The sequence below is a fragment of the Oncorhynchus mykiss genome, chromosome 19 (genome assembly GCF_013265735.2).
Source record: "Oncorhynchus mykiss isolate Arlee chromosome 19, USDA_OmykA_1.1, whole genome shotgun sequence".
NCBI classification, from domain to species: Eukaryota; Metazoa; Chordata; class Actinopteri; order Salmoniformes; family Salmonidae; genus Oncorhynchus; species Oncorhynchus mykiss.
Window position 1 is genome coordinate 46,786,989 of NC_048583.1, and position 21,904 is coordinate 46,808,892.

The 21,904-nt window shown below is 42.7% G+C and overlaps 2 protein-coding genes across 5 annotated transcripts; both read right to left on the reverse strand.

Moving 5' to 3' along the window:
- Nucleotides 1-2,743: 2,743 nt before the first annotated feature.
- srrm1 (serine/arginine repetitive matrix 1) lies at nt 2,744-16,073 on the reverse strand. 4 transcript variants are annotated; one of them, XM_021574546.2, is made up of 16 exons: nt 15,734-16,073; nt 14,648-14,737; nt 14,370-14,492; nt 12,182-12,352; nt 11,787-11,869; nt 11,438-11,677; nt 11,014-11,319; nt 10,638-10,882; nt 9,989-10,069; nt 9,813-9,881; nt 9,504-9,645; nt 9,319-9,399; nt 8,703-9,191; nt 8,393-8,585; nt 7,958-8,143; nt 2,744-3,661 (listed from the first exon to the last, which is right to left on the reverse strand). In XM_021574546.2, the coding sequence occupies exons 1-16, from the start codon at nt 15,752-15,754 to the stop codon at nt 3,650-3,652; spliced, it is 2,532 nt and encodes an 843-aa protein (XP_021430221.2). In that variant the 5' UTR covers nt 15,755-16,073; the 3' UTR covers nt 2,744-3,649. The 4 variants fall into 4 exon arrangements, with proteins under 4 accessions (XP_021430221.2, XP_021430220.2, XP_021430222.2 ...); XM_021574545.2 differs by having other exon boundaries at nt 2,744-3,668; XM_021574547.2 differs by having other exon boundaries at nt 2,744-3,668; nt 12,182-14,101; nt 15,734-15,990.
- Nucleotides 16,074-16,732: 659 nt separating this feature from the next.
- LOC110498016 (L-threonine 3-dehydrogenase, mitochondrial) lies at nt 16,733-21,833 on the reverse strand. The gene is made up of 9 exons (XM_021574549.2): nt 21,348-21,833; nt 20,877-21,084; nt 20,078-20,120; nt 19,822-19,892; nt 19,272-19,421; nt 18,999-19,171; nt 18,582-18,672; nt 18,214-18,483; nt 16,733-17,920 (listed from the first exon to the last, which is right to left on the reverse strand). Exons 2-9 carry the CDS (start codon nt 21,067-21,069, stop codon nt 17,775-17,777), a joined length of 1,137 nt encoding a protein of 378 aa, XP_021430224.2. The 5' UTR covers nt 21,070-21,084; nt 21,348-21,833; the 3' UTR covers nt 16,733-17,774.
- Nucleotides 21,834-21,904: the final 71 nt, after the last annotated feature.

Genomic DNA, 21,904 nt, shown 5'->3' on the forward strand with positions numbered 1-21,904 from the left:
GTCAGGTTGGATGGGGAGCGTCTCTGCACAGCTATTTTCAGGTTTCTCCAAAGACTCTCGATCGGGTTCAAGTCTGGGCTCTGGCTGGGCCACTCAAGGACATTCAGAGACTTGTCCCAAAGCCACTCCTGCATTGTCTTGGCTGTGTGCTTAGGGTCGATGTCCTGTTGGGAGGTGAACCTTCGCCCCAGTCTGATGTCCTGAGGGCTCTGGAGCAGATTTGTGTCAAGAATCTCTGTACTTGACTCCGTTCATCTATTCCTCGATCCTGACTAGTCTCCTAGTCTTCCCCACAGCACAATCAGTCCTTTAGGTGCCTTTTCGCAAACTCCAAGCGGGCTGTCGTGTGCCTCTTACTGAGGAGTGGCTTCTGTCTGGCCACTCTACCATAAAGGCCTGAATGGTGGAGTACTGCAGAGATGGTTGTCCTTCTGGAAGGTTCTCCCATCACCACAGAGAAAATCTAGAGCTCCGCCAGTGACCATCAGGTTCTTGGTCACCTCCCTGACCAAGGCCCTTCTCTCCCAATTTCTCAATTTGGCCGGGCGGCCAGCTCTAGGAAGAGTCTTGGTGGTTCCAAACTTCTTACATTTATGAATGATGATGGCCACTGTGTTCTTGGGGACCTGCAATATTTTTTTGGTACTCTTCCCCAGATCTGTGCCTCAAAACAATCATGTCTTGGAGCTGTATGGACAATTCCTTTGATGTCATGGCTTGGTCTTTGCTCTGATATACACTGTCAACTGTGGGACCTTATATAGACAGGTGTGTGCCTTTCCAAATCATGTCCAGACAATTGAATTTACCACAGATGGACTCCAATCAAGTTGTAGAAATATAAATGATCAATGGAAAAAGGATGCACATGAGCACAATTTCAAATCTCATAGCAAAGGGTCTGAATACGTAAGTAAATAAGGTATGTTAAATACTTAATTAGCAAATATTCCTAAAAACCTGATTTCACTTGGTCATTATAGGGTATAGTGTGTACAGCAGAAGTCAGAAGTTGACATACACTTAGGTTGGAATCATTAATAGTCGTTTTTCAACCATTCCACAAATTTCTTGTTAACAAACTATAGTTTTGGCATGTCGGTTAGGACATCTACTTTGTGGATGACACATAATTTTTCCAACAATTGTTTAGAGATTTCACAATTCCAGTGGGTCATAAGTTTCCTTACACAAAGTTGACAGTGCCTTTAAACAGCTTGGAAAATTCCAGAAAATGTAATGGCTTTAGAAGCTTCAGATAGGCTAATTGACATCATTTGAGTCAATTGGAGGTGTATTTCAAGGCCTACCTTCAAACTCAGTGCCTCTTTGCATGACATCATGGGAAAATCTAAATAAATCAGCCAAGACCTCCACAAGTCTGGTTCATCCTTGGGAGAAATTTTCAAACGCCTGAAGGTACCACATTCATCTGTACAAACAATAGTACGCAAGTATAAATACCATGGGACCACGCAGCCATAATACCGGTCAGGAAGGAGACGTGTTCTGTCTCCTAGAGATAAACGTACTTTGGAGCAAAAAGTGCAAATCAATCCGAGAACAACAGCAAAGGACCTTGTGAAGATGCAGGAGAAAACGGGTACAAAAGTATCTGTAAAATGAGTACTATATCGACAAACTGAAAGGCCGCTCAGCAAGGAAGAAGCCACTGCTCCAAAACCACCATAAAAAAAGCCAGACTATGGTTTGCAACTGCACATGGGGACAAAGATCATACTTTTTGGAGAAATATCCTCTGGTCTGATGAAACAAACATAGAACTGTTTGGCCATAATAACCATCTTTATGTTTGGAGGAAAAAGGGGGAGGCTTGCAAGCCAAAGAACATCCCAACCATGAAGCACGGGGGTGGCAGCATCATGTTGTGGGGCTGCTTTGCTGCAGGAGGGACTGGTGCTCTTCATAAAAATTGATGGCATCATGAAGCAGGAAAATTATGTAGATATATTGAAGCAGCAGCTCAAGACATCAGATAGGAAATTAAAGCTTGGTCGCAAATGGGTCTTCCAAATGGACAATGACCCAAAGCATACTTCCAAAGTTGTGGCAAAGCGCTTAGTATTGGAGTGGCCATCACAAAGCCCTGACCTCAATCCTATAGAAAATTTGTAGGCAGACCTACAACAAGTGTGTGCGAGCAAGGAGGCCTACAAACCTGACTCAGTTACACCAGCTCTCAGGAGGAATGGGTCAAAATTCACCTAACTTATTGTGGGAAACTTGTGGATGGCTACCCAAAACATTTAACCCAAGTTAAACAATTTAAAAGGCAATGCTAATAAATACTAATTGAGTATGTAAACTTCTGACCCACTGGGAACGTGATGAAAGAACTAAAAGCTGAAATAAATAATCCTCCACTATTATTCTGACATTCCACATTCTTACAAATAAAAGTGGTGATCCTAATTGACCTAACAGGGAATTGTTACCAGGATTAAAATGTCAGGAATTGTGAAAACTGAGTTTAAATGTATTTCGGCTAGTGTATGGAAACTTCCGACTTCAACTGTAGATTGACAAGAAATTAAAATATTTGTATCCATTTCAGAATAAGGCTGTGCTGTAACAAAATGTGGAAAAAGTCATGGGGTCTGAATACTTTCCGAAGGCACTGTACATAGTGTGGTGCAGGACTATTTGCAATGGACATCACTATGGTACAGTGCCCCTTTTACAAGTTTCATGCTGCACAATTAACTTCCATGTTTACAAAATGCAGTTTTTATATAAAACATATTTTAATTTTGAAAGGATGACAAATGCAGGAGTTTTTAAATACAAGTCAAATAGCACTTCCACAGCAATGAACGGCTTAATGCAAAAGAGTGGACCAGCGTGAACTCAAAGTATGACTGCATATCAACCCATGTGGGAAATCAAACCCCTGCTCTCTGGTGAGGTCAGAGAAGGGAAAAAAAGGGTCTAGTTCTTATTAAACGTGACTTTTTCCAAGCCAGAATTTACTGCAATGTCAAACACCTCTATTACATAAAAAAGGGAAAATCTGACTGTTATCCATTTTAGAGAGCAAACAGCATTCCCGCACCATACAATGCCTGCTGACAAAAGGGACAGATTTAATCTGTGCATTTGCTTTAGTTTACAGTCCATTTCATGCACATCAGAGGAGAGACTCGCTGGCTGCACATGCAATCCTAAATTACCACAGTTGAATATGTTGTATGTTGTAGAACGAGAGACGTAGAAGCTTGCACAATGCAAGCTTCATAATTAAAGAATTCCCCTCTATGATCCTATCTTGAAAATTGAGGGATCAAAACAAAGATACTTCTACAGTTTGGATATAAGCAATAACACATTTTGGGTCAAAGATATGGGAAAAAAATTAAATTAATTGGAAGATCGCGTGTGACAATTCAAGCGCTTGATAAAAAACATCCATCAATAGATGAGCAAAACTGTAAAAACAAAACTAAAGAATAAACAATTTGTACATTCTAAAGCTGAATCAGGTTAAAGACAAATAAAATAAAGTGTATGGAAGATTGAGGGAGGGGTGTGGCCGGGCTTCAAGACAGTGGCGGGGACAGCTTTCCAGCTTTCCTCATGGAACGCAGTGCCTTCTCTCGCAGGTGCTTCTCCAGGTCGTCCAGACGCTCTTCTACTTCACTGTCTGATTCCTTAAAGAAAGGTAGCATTAATTATATCATATTTCGGTTACGTTGCAAGGTAGGTGTGGTCATGCAGCAGGATGCGTCATCAAAGTAATAGAATAAATAAAAACATTAGCTGATGACATGCAATAAATGATAGCAGTGCACCATTCAACTTCTACAACCATGTCTAATTTGTTCATTTTGATTGAAATAAATGTGATGCTTAGATGCAGGGCTGGGCGGTAAACCTTATTTACTACAGTACTAGTCAAAAGTTTTAGAACACCTCATTCAAGGGTTCTTTATTTTGTACTATTTTCCACTGTAGAAAAATAGTGAAGACATCACAACTATAAAATAACACATGGAATCATGTAAACTCAGCAAAAAATGAAACATCCGTTTTTCAAGACCCTGTCTTTCAAAGATAATTTGTAAAGATCAAAATAACTTCACAGATCTTCATTGTAAAGGGTTTAAACACAGTTTCCCATGCTTAATGAACATGCACCTGTGGAATGGTCGTTAAGACACTACCAGCTTACAGATGGTAATCAATTAAGGTCACAGTTATGAAAACCTAGGACACTAAAGAGGCCTTTCTACTGACTCTGAAAAACACCAAAAGAAAGATGCCCAGGGTCCCTGCTCATCCGCGTGAACGTGCCTTTGGCATGCTGCAAAGAGGCACGAGGACTGCAGATGTGGCCAGGGCAATAAATTGCAATGTCCGTACTGAGAGACACCTAAGACAGCGCTACAGGGAGAAAGGACGGACAGCTGATCGTGTAACAACGGCACAGGATCGGTACATCACACCTGCTGGACAGGTACAAGATGGCAACAACAACTGCCCAAGTTACACCAGGAACACACAATCCCTCCATCAGTGCTCAGACTGTCCGCAATAGGCAGAGATAGGCTGGACTGTGGGCTTATTGTAAGGCAGGTCCTCACCAGACATCACCATCGCCTATGGGCACAAACCCACCGTCGCTGGAACAGACAGGACTGGCAAAAAGTACTCTTCACTGAGGAGTTACGGTTTTGTCTCACCAGGGGTGATGGTCGGATTCACATTTATCGCCAAAGGAATGAGCGTTACACAGAGGACTGTACTCTGGAGTGGGATCGATTTGGAGGGTCCGTCATGGTCTGGGGCGGTGTGTCACAGCATCATCGGACTGAGCTCGTTGTCATTGCAAGCAATCTCAACGCAGGGCGTTACAGGGAAGACATCCTCCTCCCTCATGTGGCACCCTGCCTGCAGGCCCATCCTGACAGGACCCTCCAGCGTGACAATGCCACCAGTCATACTGCTCGCTCTGTGCAAGACAGGAATGTCTGTTCTGCCATGGTCAGTGAAGAGCCCAGATCTCAATCCCATTGAGCACATCTGGGACTTGTTGGATCAGAGGGTGAGGGCTAGGGCCATTCCCCCCAGAAACTTGCAGGTGCCTTGGTGGAAGAGTGGGGTAATATCTCACAGCAAGAACTGGCAAATCTGATGCACTCCATGAGGAGGATGCACTGCAGTACTTAATGCAGCTGGTGGTAACACCAGATACTGACTTACTTTTGATTTTGACTCCCCTTTGTTCAGGGACATATTCCATTTCTGTTAGTCACAAGTCTGTGGAACTTGTTCAGTTATTGTCTCAGTTGTTGAATCTTAGGTTGATACAAATATTTCCACATGTTAAGTTTGCTGAAAATAAAACGCAGTTGCTAGTGAGACATCTTTTTTTGCTCAGTTTAGTAACCAAAAAGTGTTCAACAAATCAAAATATATTTGATACGAGATTCTTCAAAGCAGGGACCCATCGCCTTGACTACAGCTTTGCACACTCTTGGCATTTTCTCAACCAGCTCCGTGAGGTAGTCACCTGGAATACATTTCAATTAACAGGTGTGCCTTGTTAAAGAGTTCATTTGTGGAATTTCCTTCTTAATGCGTTTGAGCCAATCAGTTGTGTTGTGACAAGGTAGGGGTGGTATAAAGAAGAAAGCACTATTTGGTAAAATACCAAGTCCATGTCAAGAACAGCTCAAATAAACAAAGAGAAACAGTCCATTACTTTAAGACATGAAGGTCAGTCAACACGGAATATTCCCAGTACTTTGAAAGTTTCTTCAAGTGTAGTCGTAAAAACTATCAAGCGTTATGATGAAACTGGCTGACGAGGACCGCCACAGGAAAGGAAGACCCAGAGTTCCCTGCAGCACATAAGTTCATTAGAGTTACCAGCCTCAGAAATTTCAGCTGTTGGAATTGGCTAAACATTGAGATATTAAATACATGATAAAGACAAAGCCTTGAAAAGAAAGTTTGTAAAAGGCCCGAAGGCTTTGGAATGTGTTTGATGGAGGAGAGGAGAGCAATGTGTTGATATAGGGAAGACAGATGGATATCTGTGGATTAGGAGGTGAGGGGTGAGGTCAGTTCTCCTTAAGGGAGTAATCAGGGTTGGTATCTGGTTACCTTTCCTGTGGAGCCATAAGACACTCCTCCCCCTTACAGTTTAAGTAGGATGTATATAAACTGTGATGTCTGAAATGTTTTGCTGTCTGATTTCAGCTGTACAGAACCCTTGGGAAGAATCAACTTGGTTAAAGCTTCTCTAGTGTCCGTGGGTTATTTACTCTGAAAAATAAGAACACAGCCCAAATAAATGCTTCAAAGAGTTCAAGTAACAGACATCAACTGTTTAGAGACTTCGGGAAAATCTGGCCTTTGTGGTCAAATTGCTTTTTGATTTGTAGTAACTTTTGGTTACTACATGATTCCATGTGTTATTTCATAGTTTGGATGTCTTCACTATTAATCTAATATGTAGAAAGTAGTAAAAATAAAGCAAACCCTTGAATGAATAGGTGTCCAAACTTTTGACTGGTACTGTATACACACACCAGTACTGATGGACGGACCAGTTTGTATTTTTACTTTACCTTTCTACAAATGGTATATTAATGTATGGTGTATTAAATGTAATAACCACAGATGAAACTGGTGAAAATATGAAAGTTATGGCAATTATTACCGGCAGTAAGTTTAACAGCTGAGAACAGCCAACTTGCTAGCAAGAGCTTTAAATGCAGTCAGACTTCTCTATGAATGCTCGTTCCGTCTTTTTAGTCTAGTCTCTCTCGCTCCTCTGTATGTGCACATTCCCACCTACTCATAAACCAAGCCCATGCCACCCACAACAGAGCCCTCTTCTGACAAGCAGTTCCAAATCAATATTTTGGTTTGCTCCAACAGAATCGGTTATATGGATATAAAAAAAACTTAGATATTGTATTACTGTAAGAAAATAACAACCATTATAACGATACCATGTTTATGTCTCAACTCCCCAAATTGTGCACAGAGAAGACTACTGAAAACAGGAATATCAATGAACATTGATCCTGGAAGATTGCAACGTTTGTCAGCGCGCGGCATGAAGGTACCGCTAGCAGCATTTTAGCCACAGTGTTATGTGGTAGCTGTTTAGTAAATTTGAAATGAGCATAAAAGCAATTATATAAGGAATTTTCCTTCTGTGAAATAAGCATCTTACTTGATTTCAACATTAAAACAAAGTGAGCAGGTTAGCATGCTGTTCAAACAGGTGGAGATAGACAGGAAAGTGATTAGCAGTTCAACTGTTCTACCTTGATAGCTAGGTAATAGATCCAAGTTGGCTAGAATTGAAATATAAACATTAGCTGACTACTCATCAGCACATGGGCCTGTGCTTGGCAGATTGTTTATGAGACCTGTGTTAATTTTCTATAATGCATTCGCCTGCTACAAGAGCTTGGTCATTATTAGTGGCTGTGAATTGTTCTGGTTAAATAAGTAACAAAAGGGGCATTTTCATAGAAAGACTTAAAAGCCAGATCAGTGACTACTGCAAAATGGCAGGTTAAACTATTTTGATAAAATCATTTATTCATGGGTCCTATAGTTGTGGAAGGCTGACTGCTTGAAATACAGCGTATTGACCTTTAATTGTACAACAAAGGTAATTGAGAAAACATCTAGATGTAAATTGTTAGGGAAAAAAAATGTAGATTTTATTTTTAGGTCTTACTGCCCCGCCCTAATTCAAGTTTGATTGAACATCAAACAATCAGAATGGAGACAGACATTAAAACCACTTACAACTTATTTGTTGCCGCTCTAGTGTCATTATTATATGAAAAACTAAATACTGTCAAATTTGAAAAAATAAAACATCCTCATTGCTCACTCCTACTTAGAAACAGTGGAGCTGATGTGTGAAGCTGGCTAAACCCCCTCAGTAAATCAGAAGAGTAGACTTCACCTTTTTAAGGTCGGAGTCTACATCCTCTTCCATCCCCAGGTTCTCCTGGCCATCCCCAGCAGCAACCAGCACTCCACTCTTCTCCTTCTTGTGTTTCTTGTGTTTCTTGTGCTTCTTGTCCTTCTTGTGTTTCTTCTCCTTCTTATGTTTTTTGTTCTTCTTTCCTCCAGCCTCAGTGTCTGAATTCTGAGATGGAGAGGACAAAGCAGAGTGACTAAGTATTTAATTGGCAGTTGGGCCAAGAAGAGGGTGTGATGACGCACGTCATTACTATTTTACCGTCGACCACCACGTCAAGTCATCATAGTATTAGTACACAAAAACACACACCAGCTATTACTCACATGAGAACGCTTCCCCAACTAGCCACTTAGTTGAGTCAAACATTTTTAAATCTCACGTTGTACTATTAACAGACAGCAGCTTTAAACTCACCTTGTTTGGAGAAGGGCTGCCAGAGCCGCTGCTGGCCTTCTTGGCCAGAGGGGCTGATGGCGAGCCACTGGCCGAGCAGCCCGATGAGGGGAAGCCTGAGGCTGGGGCCGGCCGCTTCAAGGCTCCTGGTTTAGGAGAACCAGACGGTGACCTTGATGACGCTCTCCTCATAGGCTGGGGGCTCTGAGAGGCTCTGATAGGGACAGAAAAAAAATGTGATAACTGGAAAATACATTTAAAAATAGTGGTATGAGTTGTTGCTGTGCAGCACCTGCTTTGGCATCAATAAGACCAATTAGAAGCTGCTTACCTCTGGTTCTTGCGGGGCTCTGGTGTCCGGGACACCCTGCGGATTGCCCTGTTGCTGTGTGAGGGGGACACCTGGCGCCTCTGGCCAGGTGGAGAGGCGCCCGAGGAGTCAAAGCGCCCCTGAGGACTAGCAGACCCACGCATGGCCTGACCACGGTTGGCAGGGGAGGGGGAGAGGCGGTTACTGTGAACAGCAGGGGGGGAGCGCGTTCCCCGGCCTGGCCGGTTGGATGGGAGCATGGGGCTCCTCCTGTGTCGGGGGGGAGAGGTGGGGAGGGGAGGTGTGCGTCTCTTTTGGGGAGGGGGACTCCTGCGCTTCGGGGACCTGGAGGGATGGCGCTTGGGCATCGGGGAAAGGTATTTGGGAGGGGGAGACCGCGATAGCCTTCTCTTCTGTGGGCCCAGGGGAGTAGGGCTGTAGCGCCGCTGGATGGGGGGAGAGTAACGCCTGGGGGAGGGGGAGCGTCTGCGAGGAGGTGGAGAGGGAGACCTGGGGGAACAGAGGACATACGAGCCAAGTTATTATTTGAATCTCAGGTGTGGTACACAATTCTGGACAATGCTCAGTACTGAGGGAATCCGAGGAAAAAAAGAAGAGTAGCAAAAGTTTTTTTTACCTGCGTCTCGGAGGAGGAGAGGGAGATCTGCGACGGCGTGGGGGAGATCGGCGTCCTCCAGGAGAGAGGGAGCGTCTTTTTCTGTACAGGAAAGCAAACATTTAAATGAGGAACGCATGATGTGGGCAAAACCTCAACTTTAACCATGACATTGAGAGGGATAGGAGAAACCGTCTATAGCTGACCTGGGGGAGCCGTCCCTGTGTCGTCTCCTGGGGGAGGAGGGGGAGCGACTGCGCCTCCTCCTGACATTCCCGTTCCTCGCCGCTGGCCCTCCGCCCGGCCTCTTGGACCCCTCGTCCTCTGATGAGGAGGATGATCCAGTATCTGTAACCAATCCAAAAGTAGACAGCACATGTCATTTCCCTGTAGCAACAAAAGGAAAAACACCCAGATGGGGATTTGGGCACAACTTCAAGACCCACGAGATGAGGGTGCAAGACGAAATGGCTAGCAAAAAGATGGGGTGAGGGACAAATAAAAACAATTATAACCTGAAGACGTCTCCCGATTCTGCCTGCGATACTGACGTCGCTGCTGCACAGGATCTGCAGTAGCCCCCTCTGAAAAGCAAAGCAGTGAGACTCCATTCACTGCTTGAGAAAACACAGACCCACCCACACCCATTGTGCATCACACCACACAGACAAACGCTAAAAGGCAGACTCACCTGATTCCGATGCCTCAGAATGCCTGGGTTTTGGAACAGGAGACAGTGAATCATTCCTTGATCCTGGTTTCTTCTTTGAACCTAAAAATCAATAAGACGTTTAAAGGGCACAAAGTCTTTCCAGAAAGATTCATTCACAAATGCACTTGCTTGTATAACACCAGTGGTAGGACTGATACATTCTGGTTTCAGCAGCCCGAAAGGAGGTTTATGATTCAGTAGTTTCCATTAGTCACGGCCAGCCATTAAGCCCCCGCCAAGGACTTCAAGTGTCATACTTCTGTAACCAGGCCTGCCTAGGAATCAAGTAATCCAGGGATTTGAGATAATGAAAAATGTGTTTCCAGGTCACTGAGTTCAACAGGCATCTTCTGGCTGTATAGACATAGCCACCCCTGGTTGATTTTTTTTTTTTTAGACGAACGGTATATGTGTATCACACTCAGAGACTGATCATGTAACATGATGTCACTGGCAAGGTGAGGGAGTCCCACATCTGAGATGGTGATGGAGTTCGATAGGGATGATGGGCCAAGTTCATTACAGCCCTTTGTAAACTCCGATAGTACTTAATGTACATTAGAGCAGAGATGAGAAGGTGGCATGTAGCTATATTTAGAATGGAGAGAAGTAAGAAAAACCAACATACCAGCTGATCTGGACGGGGAGGCTGAGGACCGGCCCTTTCTAGCCCGAGGGGAGGCAGAGCGTCGGGCCTTCCCAGGGGGGCTACCATTGGGGGCTCTTCTCCTGGAGGGGCTGAGGGAGGGATCAGCTGCGTGGCCGCGGGGCTGTTTCCTAGGAGGTGTGGTTGACGTTCTCTTCATGGCCTTCTGAGGTGAGCGAGGCACGGAGGAGTTGCTCCCAGAGGATGATGGGGAGCGAGAGCGCCGCCTATTGGACAAACAAAGCACAAATCAGCCACAATGCAGGTTTACATGCTGTTTGGTAAGTTGGCTAGTTAATGACAGCTTCAGTAATGGACATTTCTGCACTCTGCTACACTTGCATGGCCCTCCACTCACCTGCGGACAGGGGAGCGACTGCGCCTGTGTCTGGGGCCTGGGGGGCCACGTCTGGGGGGGCTCCTTCGACGAGGGGACATCCGTCTCCTGGGGCTCGGCCTCCGGCGTGGGGAGTAAGATCTGGACCGCGATTTAGGTCGTCTGCGGGAATGGGAGCGAGAGCGGTGGCGGGGCCTGTCCCTCCTGCCGTCCTTCTCCCTGGGCTTGGGCCTCTCCTCCTTTTTAGAAGCCTTACCTGGGGAGGGTTCTTTGACCTTCATCACAGAGTCAGGTACCACAACCACAGTGTGCGGCTTCACCAAATCACTTGAAAATTAAAAACATACCACAAATTAGATTAAAATATTTTTTTAATCTAGAACTACCAAATCAGGAAAAATCACATCCCTGAATATTGCCAGATATGCCCAAACCAGCATCTTACCTGGTGGAAGAGGCCTCCTGAATGACTGGCTCGGGTACGGCGCTCTCAGAGGTGTCTGGCTCTGGCTGGGGCTCCTCAGTGCTCTGGGGCAATGTAACACTGACCAGGGTGACAGCTGGGGCTGTTGGTGGAGGGGAGCTGCTGGGACTGGGCTTACGCCTCGGGGAGCGGGAGTGACTCCGCTTTCTCTCTCTCTTCACTGGAGACCGTCGCCGTGGAGACTGTGACCTTGACTTCCTCCTGTACGACAACAACAAATGTGATAAGAACAAATGCTACATGAACCATCTTTAAATATTTTGATGGACATTGACTTCAAGGGATTTTACTTAATGTGATTTTCTCCCACCTTCTGGGGCTCTCCCTTTCTCTGTTATCTTTGTTTTCCTTCTCATCAATCTTCTTCAGAGAGGCAAGCTTCTCCTGCTCAATCTGCAACAAATAAATCTTATTGGTCACATACACATATTTAGCAGATGATATTGCGGGTGAAGCGAAACGCTTGTGTTCCTAGCTCCAACAGTGCAATAGTACCTAAAACTCTAATCTAAAAGTAAAATAATGGAGCGATGTTGGAGTGGCATCGAGTAAAATACAGTATATACACATAAAATTAGTAAAACAAGAAATTAGTAAAATATTATTAACATGACTAGTGTTCCACAGACAACATGCTAGGCCAAAGCCATAAAACACATACGTGACACCAATGAGGTAATTGTGAGATTGTGTCTAGTTGCTTACCTGTCTCTGTTTGATCTCCTCTTTCTTCTGCTCCAGGAAGGCAGAGGGGATACCGGCAATGTTGTCCTGGGCACTGAGCAGCAGAGGCCACAGGTCCCTCATAAACTCTCTGGCATTCTTCCCATTCAGGAATCCCGTCAGGTTGATCTGCATCATCTTACTGTCCGGGTGCTGCAACACACACCAAGGGGGAGAGAAAAACAACACACCAATTTAACATGGAGGGAGAACTCGCGAGAGCGAGAAGGGGGGGGGGGGGGGTCTCACTCAGACAACTGCCTTCCCCTTTGTTTCCTCACTAAGCTACACCTGCCTGCTAAATAATGGCAGCCATCTTCAAAACAAAAGACAATAGCTACAGTATATGACCCCTGGGCCCCAAAGCAGACAGTCATTGCAACCTAACAAACTTTTGTTGACTTGAGGCTGTGATTCCTTATCTCCACCCCATTAGTTCGGTAATTGAAACCCAAAACTGAGAATAGCTGAGGGGAGACATAAGTGCTACATCATCCATGTAAAGGACACCCACTGCATGCATCAAGGCTGACTTAACCTTCATAGAATATAATCTAATAAATATTTAACTATCCCACCCATCACCATTACTGTCAATAATCTTGATCATAAATAACTAGCATTCCTGTCCTGTTGTTCTCAGCCTCCCCACAGTCTATTCTTTGAGAGATGAACAGATATCCACAAAACAGAGTGCATCAAAACCCAAAACTGCATGTACAGTCCCGGTGTCTTCAGTGTGTCCCGCGGGATCAGTGGGTATGGAGCGCCCGTGTCTCCTGCAGAAAGAGACGCTCCCTTGGCTTGCTTCCGCCTCCCTACTGCTTGAGACTCAACCACCTTCAGTTTATTGTTATATCATTTATCTAAATTGCAAGAGACGAACAAGCAATAATGAGTGCACAAGACATTTAAAAAGGGGTTTTATTTCAACATCTAAGTCAAGAATGAAAGTTGGATACCCTTTTATCTAAATAATAATGACTAATAAGGCCTTTTATCATTACTGTGATGTTATAGCATTTAGCTTCATTTCTCTTTAAAAAAAAAACAAATTGCACAGAAACAAAAATTGGTAAGGCATAATTGAATGTATTTTCCCTCCCAGTATTAGGCTAAGTTCACTAAAACAGACAGTACCTTTACGAGATTCCAGCAACATATGAGAATGAATAAAAATCATCCGAGGATTGCTGTGAGTCATGCACCATTCATAAAAATAAGTTGTTGATTAATTATTAGGCTATCAGTAGAGTTAAACATTTCCTTTTTCTACATCCAATGTTTCATCCAGTGTATTATATCAAATTTCCCCTTGAAGTCATGTTTTATAGGCCAAATGCTACTTAAGTGGGGGAAGAATGAAGGCAATTATAATACACAAGTATAATTTGAACCATGCAATTGGACTTCCTAAATTGAGGGGCAATGAAATGTAACAAACTGGAGGGAAAACTTGAACAACTAGTGCACTGATGCAACTTATAATTTATGCAGAATAGGGTCCATGTGAATTGCAATGGATAATTTTAAAAGCACCGTTTTTCCGACAGCCCAGAAAGAAGATACTACAGATGTCATTATACTCTACACAAATAAAATAGGGATCAATGGCCTAACAATTTCACTGTATCCTCTCAACTTTAACACACTCCAAAGATAGGATACAGAGGAGATATAAAAGACAAACTAGGGGCGCAATTCAAAGGTATATGGAGAAAATGGCATGGCATTGTCCAATTGTTTCTATCACTAGCATGTTGATCCCTGACCAAAACTCACCTCAAACCACACACTGCATCAGGGAGTTGGGCTCAGTGACACTTTGGGCTCAGCAGAGAGCTAATAAGGTGTTGGTGCTATACTTCTGATGCAAGGTATAACATCCATATTGGTTCAGGCCTTTTGAATCATAAATCACATCATCATTAGAAAACTGTGGCACAAAGGCACTTTGTCACATATCACAGCAACAACTGTGTCATTCAAATTATGTATTTTTCCTTTACACTGGACACCGGTGGTAGCTCTTTCCCCATCTGCATTTATATTGCGTTTTTTCTAAGCAATACACTTTGTTACATCAATCTATCTTTTCCTCATTAAGTTCATATAACCAACATCTGATGTATGTACAAGAAAAGGAAGGAATTTGAGTCAATAGTATTACCTTTTCTTCTAGCTGGTTAAATATGAATTCTATGACGACATCATCCTCGAACCCCAGGATCTCCGTCACTCGCTGAGTGATCCAAGGTTTGATGACTTCCAGGTTCACCTTGGTCATATCCACCTAGGGAAGGAAGAATGAATTACTAACTTAAACCCATTCCACACTTAAACAAAAATCTGGCTATAGAGAAGCTACTGCCAATACCATATAATTTGTTGTGGGAACACTGAGCATTCAATTAGAAGATGTGCTAAAAGCAGTGTTGTTTATCATACCTTCTTTTCCAGACATTCTGCAAATTTCAGTTGTTTTAGAAGTTTCTTCTGCTTGTTGCTGAAGCGATTGTCCTGTTCTGCACTTGTGCCCTGTATGAGACAAGTAATAAACAGTTTACATAACTACTAGCTATATTAACTATTTCAGTTATAAAACGTTGGTTCTTTATTATTTGTACTTGTCCCTTTAGCAGAAACTAGTTACCTATGTCACAACATGGTGAAACATAATGTAAGCTAGCTGCAACTTTTGAAACAAGACTTAATTGAATAGGTGTCAAACAAAGTGGAAAATAAGTACCTAGGTAATCAAAACCCTTGTTATGGAGATACATGTGGGTTTATGTTGCTAGCCTGCCAACTACACTGAACAAAAATATAGATCCCATGTTTCATGAGCTGAAATAATAAAAAAAATCCCAGAAATGGTCCATACACACCACCTGACAGGTGTGGCATATCAAGATGATAAAACAGCATGATCATTACATGCTGACGAGTATTTCTGTCTGTAATGAAGCCATTTTGTGGGGGGAAAACTAATTCTGATTGGCTGGGCCTATGCACCCCCAAGGCCCAACCATAGCTGCACCCCTGCCCAGTCATGTGAAACGGTTTATTTTATTTAAATTGACTGATTTCCTTATAGGAACTGTAACTCAGTAAAATCTTTGAAATTGTTACATGTTGCGTTTATATTTTTGTTCAGTATAGTTGTGCTAATCTCGATGTGAGCTGAGGCCCGAATAGACATGCCCCGCCTCTTGTCTGGTTAGAATAAGCCAAACCAATTTTTCAACCAACAAGTCTAACACTAGGTAACACATGTAGCTAGTTATGACCTATAGTTACTGTACATCAGTAATGAACATAGTTTGAAATGGAAAAACACAACCTACGCATAATATAAATATATCTAGTTAGGCTAGTTTAATGCAGCCGCCATCTTTACATTAGCTTCCCATTGCAGCGGAATGGCGCACGAGCTCGTCTGTCTATAATGGCACATATTTACAAACCCAAAGGAATGTGCTATACATTTGTAACACCATTCAACAATTAATAGTAACATTGTAAATATCTTACGCGGAAGAATCCCGCGTCCATGTTATTAGCCGAGAAAGATGTAAAAGTTGATAGCGGAGTCTGGCGAAATACGTACTACCAAACCCCAGCATACAACACGCGACAGAACTCCTCCTTTACAGCAGAACGGAAGAAGTGAATGGACGATGACGAAATCGTTTTTTTTTTTTTGCTATCAAGAGTTTTACTTATCTTTTTTTAGTTACTGTTGCCAACTTACATCGACCTATAATTTAAATATCATACATTTTGTCGTGAATAGTATGTATATGTTGCAGCCTGATACCACAGATGAATGAACAATGAACCATATCTTTCACCGGATGTATAAATGTGAGGCATCCGGTTAGAGTTACCGCTCACTACCAAATATGAGTTTGAGAGGAAGCCCGGTAGTGGAATAACGTGGAGCGAGATGAATGTTGGCCGACATTCTGCAAATTTTCTCATCGATTAAACATTTGATCTCCATACAGTTTTGTTTCCAAAACTAAAATCTGTAACAAACTGAGTGGAATGCGTTTTGTAAAATTCACCTTTGCCAAAGTTGTAAAAAAAATGGCGTTGTTTAGAAGGAGCGCAAGGGCGAATGGAGTTATTGCACACTCGCACTTCGCAGAGTAGGCGTTCCCCAACGGAAATATGCTAAAATATGCTAAAACGCGCCAATGTGATCTCAGTAGCTCGTGCTTGGCTATGCCCACCCCTTCCTTGTTCTTCCCACTGTGATTCACTTGCTCCCATTGAAAACGAAAGGCTCTGGTCTATCTTGAGTTAGTAATACAAATATTTGCTGATACTGTAGGCAACATTCGCTCTCAATCAACTGTAGGCCTATGTATCTTTTGCACAAATGATTTATTTGAATTCCAGTCCAACTTATTGCTAGATTTATGAAACCCTAATATGTATTTCAGAATGATATAGGACTAGATCTGTTCAGTAACACACAGTAGGTTCACCAGTTAGCCTACTACCATAATAAATAACCTGAAAGCAAATAACAAAACAACAGAATGAGCAAATTAAGAGATTTATTCAATTTATGATCAAAAGTACACTGCAATTTTGTTCATTACTCACAAATATATTTCTAATTAGTTGTCAATTAAAAATAAGGCTTCAATTCTGAATTTATTTGGTACCCAAAATCACACTGACTGTAAAGAAATGTGGAGATGTTTGAAAATGTACTGAAGTTGTGTTGTAAAGGCAGGCCTTTTGTAAACATTGTGGATTTTATATTTCTTCTGATAGTTGTCCCTATATCTCTCACTGCTCCTGTGTCATTTCACTGTTCCCTCTATATTACCCTAACGCAACAGGCCAGGAAGGAAATCACTGTGCCCTCTATACTACCCTAATACAGCAGGCAAGGAGGAACATTTCCTTTTAGCACTAACTTTGCTGATAACTTCTTTATTAAGGAAAAATGTACTTACTATGACTGTGATATGTGGTTGTCTCCCCTAGCTATGTTAAGATGAATGCACTAACTGTAAATCGCTCTGGATAAGACTGTCTGCTAAATGACGTACTGTAAATGTAAAATGTAAATGAAACCCCTTGAGATACTGGAAACTGAAGGTAGGGTTATGACTAACTATATGTAAAATAATTTGCCTGAAGCCTATTTCCCCCAGACGTGTAAGGCCTATGTTAAACCTGCTATGATATTAAAATTCTCTATCACATTTAAAACAGAAACGGAAGACAGTCACAACATAAGAGAATGGTTGACAGTATGGTTCCCTGAAAAGAGTAAAGCTGCTATTATGAGAGGGTGCGGTGTGTGTGTGTGTGTGTGTGTGTATCTGTGGTGTCAATGTCCACTGTTGTGGAAAGTTGAGTGGTTCTGGCTGAAGATGACAGGTTTGAAAATAGTCCCTGGTTTATTGGTGTAATATTATCCTGATCTACAGAAGAGTCCTGGTTTGGAGATGATGCTAAGGAAAGAGGGTCTGTTGTGATAGGCAGACCCAGGCTGAAGCGGACTTAAGGGAATAGTGATTGGTAAGTCACTCTCTGTGGGCGGGACCTGCTAGCTGACTGGCAGTCCGGCGTTGGTCCTCTTGTCACGGATGGAGCTCAGCATGTCTGAGACGAGCTCCTCAAGCCCATATGTCGACTTCCAGCCCCAATCTCTCCGTGCGTTGGAGTCATCAAACCTCACCGGCCAGCTGTCCGCTGCACATCAGGGGACAATCAAGGTCAAGAGTTTTTACATATCACAACTTAAGACTGACTGTATGATGACATCATTCATGACTGGTGACCGTGTGAAAAATGAACATGCAAGGCTTTCAATATTTAATAATACTAGAAAAATACAATTTATTTATTTATATCTACTCTATACACTATGAAGGAGAAAACTTTCCATATACTTCTGCTATGGCTTATTTCAAATGATACATCTTGAAGTTCAATAACACTACACAGAACGTCAGACACACCACTAGGCTGAACAATGAACATACCAATTGTCTGGCGGACAGAGTCAGGGTTATAGGTGACCTTGAGGTGGGGCAGGTGCTTGCGGATTTCCGTGGCCACTTCCTCAGGGGTGAAGCTCATGGCATCGATGTTGTATGTGCGCAGCGACAGCTGGCATTCTGGGGCCTGCATGAACTCCACAGTCGCACGGTGGCAGTCACCAACATGCATCATTGGCAGACGCGTGTCAGCGCGTAAATAGCACTCGTGGTGACCCGTGCTGAGGGCATCGTGAAAAATCTGGACAGCATAGTCTATGGGAGGGCAAAAATGTACACAATGTATTGGAATATGTCCCTATAATGGTAACATTAATACTTTAATAAATGATTAAATGATAAATATGGGTTACCTGTTGTTCCTCCCCCAGGCTGTGTGTTAGCTGAGATGACGCCAGGATAGCGTAGGCAGCGGAAGTCCAGTCCATACTTGTGATGAAGATACTAATAGAGAGATTTAACACAATCGAAGGTACAGCAAATAACCAGCAAATGCATATTTCTGCAGCATACTTCTCTTAATCTGCCCTATCTGCTGTGTTAATGAATTTACTTACTCTCTCTGAAAAAGATAAATGGCAAACGATCTCGCTTTTCTTTCTAGATTTCTCTGTCTATAAGAGAGGACCAGCAGGTTGTGTGTGTGTGTGTGCATGCGTGCAGGAGTGTGCATTAGACAGCGATGTCGTTGCATTATGACTGCATCTACGACTGTTTGTGTGGGCATGTACAGTATGTATGTTTGTATGTGTGAACATAACAGGTCGCACCTCCCCCATCAGTTCGCCATGCACTTTGGACACCCCATAAATGGTGCGAGGCCTCTGGACACACAGGTCAGGTGCAGGGTCACGGGGAGAAGAAGGGCCAAAGGCTCCGATGGTGCTGGGGACAAAGAGACGTAAACAGCTCTCCAGAGCCAGGTCCAGCACATTATGAAGCCCTAGAAAGCACAGCAAAGAGAGAATCTTTAGACAAAAACATCCAGAAAGGGTGGTGCCCTGGATACTGTGGTAGCGTGTGTGTGTGATCCTAAAGCTGACCTGTGATATTGATCTTGCGTGCCAGGGCCACATTTGCCTCTCCCACAACACTGAGTAGAGCGCTGTAATGCACCAGCCAGGTGATGCGGTTATTCACCACCAACTCTCTGAGGTTCTTAAAGTCCAACACGTCAGCATACACAAACGGGCCTGAGGGAGAGGAGAAGAGAGACAAAGAGTTTGATAAGACTTTGAGACTTAAAATAGGATTAGTTATTTTGTAAAGGTGCTCACTAACGGAGAACAAACTGTATAAAAATAAAGAAAGTTGTACGCTATATTTTTTCCCAAAATTGTAATGGGTAAACCAAACCAACATTTCAGGTTTACCCATTGTTGGATATACATATATACTGTATACAGAGTGTACAACTTTATTTTTAATACAGTTTATTCTCCGCATTTTGAGCTGAAATGCTTAGGAAACCTAAGGTAGGAGACATGTTCTTTTATGCAGAAAATAAGAGGATTTGATAAGCACAGTATGGAGATGTGCATGGTATAGAGATTAAGAGAGAATTGTTGATCAGTCCAACAAAGAAATACGTACCACTTCTGCACACTTCTGGTGGAGGCTTCTTGATATCCGATAGGATAACGTTTTCTGTTCCGTACTGTTTCCTACACATTGATATTCAATTAATTTCTGCAATTTCAGTTCATTCCTGAATTTAACTGGAGTGAACCCCAGAATCCAAACGATCTATTTGTAGATGTTAAATGAGAATTCTACAATCTGGGGAAGATTCAGGCTATCAACATCTCTTACCCTTTGACGAAAAGATTGCTCTTTAGTTTTTTCTCACCTCAGGATTTCTGCAAGCCCCACACCTAACTGTCCAAGGCCACCTTTCCATGAAGATAAAATAAATAATACAATGCAGAATTAATAAAACACACCATCTCAATTGTTAATTTGTATTTGCTCAAAAGGTCTCAAAATTGAGAATATATGGGTGAAAATGTGTTTCTTGTATACAATATCAGAAAAAAATTGGTCTGGATGTTTTTTTCATATTCTGCTCCAACCAGGCTGTGACCTTTTTTTGTTTTCACCAAAGCTTTATGTAGCCTACAGACAAAAACTGTCCTCAAGCTATTATTCTGCCAGTGGTCACTCGCTGGGGCCTTTTTGTCCCTAGCACAGTCTGCTCACAGCCTATTGTAGTGAGGGAAAATAGGATTGCCACTTACTAAACAGTGAACACAAATCTAAATGACAAAAACGAGATTGACAACATGCCATTACCATTACTTAAAACATTTCAACAAATGGTTATATTTTCATAAACAAATCAAATGTATTTATAAAGCCATTTTTACATAAGCAGATGTCACAAAGTGCTTAAACAGAAACCCAGGCTAAAACCCCAAACAGCAAGCTATGCAGATATAGAAGCACGGTGGATAGGAAAAACTCCATAGAAAAGCAGGAACCTAGGAAGAAACCTAGAGAGGAACCAGGATCTGAGGGGTGGCCAGTCATCTTCTGGTTGTGTCGGTTGGAGATTATAAACACGTATAAAGCATATATAGCCTATAGTCCATAAAGTGTTATTTGCTATTTGAGATTTTTTTTAAATACAATTTAAAAAATGGTTTAACCTGTGATGAGAATTCGTGGGTTCTCCGCAGGAGGTAGGTCAATGGAATCTTGACTGTTCCACCGGCTGATCTTTCGGGGCGACCAACTAAAACCCCGGAATGACAAACTACGTGCCCAGCTGCGACAGCCATGGCACAACGAGCCGAATAGAGCTGCAGCGGAGGGCACACAGACCCGCATACCCGATAGCATGTCGAGCTGCTGCCCCTGAGGAAAAAGTTCGATCAAAGACAAGAGGCTATGTTATCAGTTTCATCCGTCAAATCAATCTTTCTCAGTAGGAAATTACACAACGTAGGTTATAGACACTATTAATTCTACGGATTTATGTAAATTTACCATGTTAGGTTTAGGCCAATAAGTTAGTTATGTAACATTGTTGTTTCATTTAAAACATAAACTTTCTAGTGTTCGTATTGACTGGAACACCACGCGTTATGTATCAGAAGAATTAATAGAAAACATTTTACCTGTGTGCTGACAAAAACCTGGAATCTGTCTCTGTTGATCGTGCCAACCACTTGTTGACCAAAATGAAGCTTTACAGATCGCACAAGCGCTTCCCACACTAGGCTAATAAACTAATTGATGTAAATTGCGCTGATAAAACGTTTTTCGTGGTATTTAACTCTTAGAATTAAAAGATTAGGCTACCCCCCGATTGGTCACTGAATAAGCGCACCGAGCATCCATTGGGTAACTAAATGGCTGAAGAAAGTCATGCTGGGATACGTGGTTTTCCTCGTTATGATGTAAGAACGCGAGAGGTCACGACTCAATTGTAAATTACTACAATATCCAGCCTGCTACGCTATAGGGCCAACAAGTGGGCAAACATGCTGACTACCTGCTCACAGGGGATTTGTATTGTTGTAATGTTGAACAGGGCTGCAGTGTAGAGGCTTACGTCAGAGTCAGAGAGGGGATTTAAAAAAAACTGACAAAACCCATAATGCTACTAGCAGGCAATGGGGAGGGGGGGGGGGGGGGGGGGGGGAGGGGGTAGGCTACATTTAAAAGCACATCA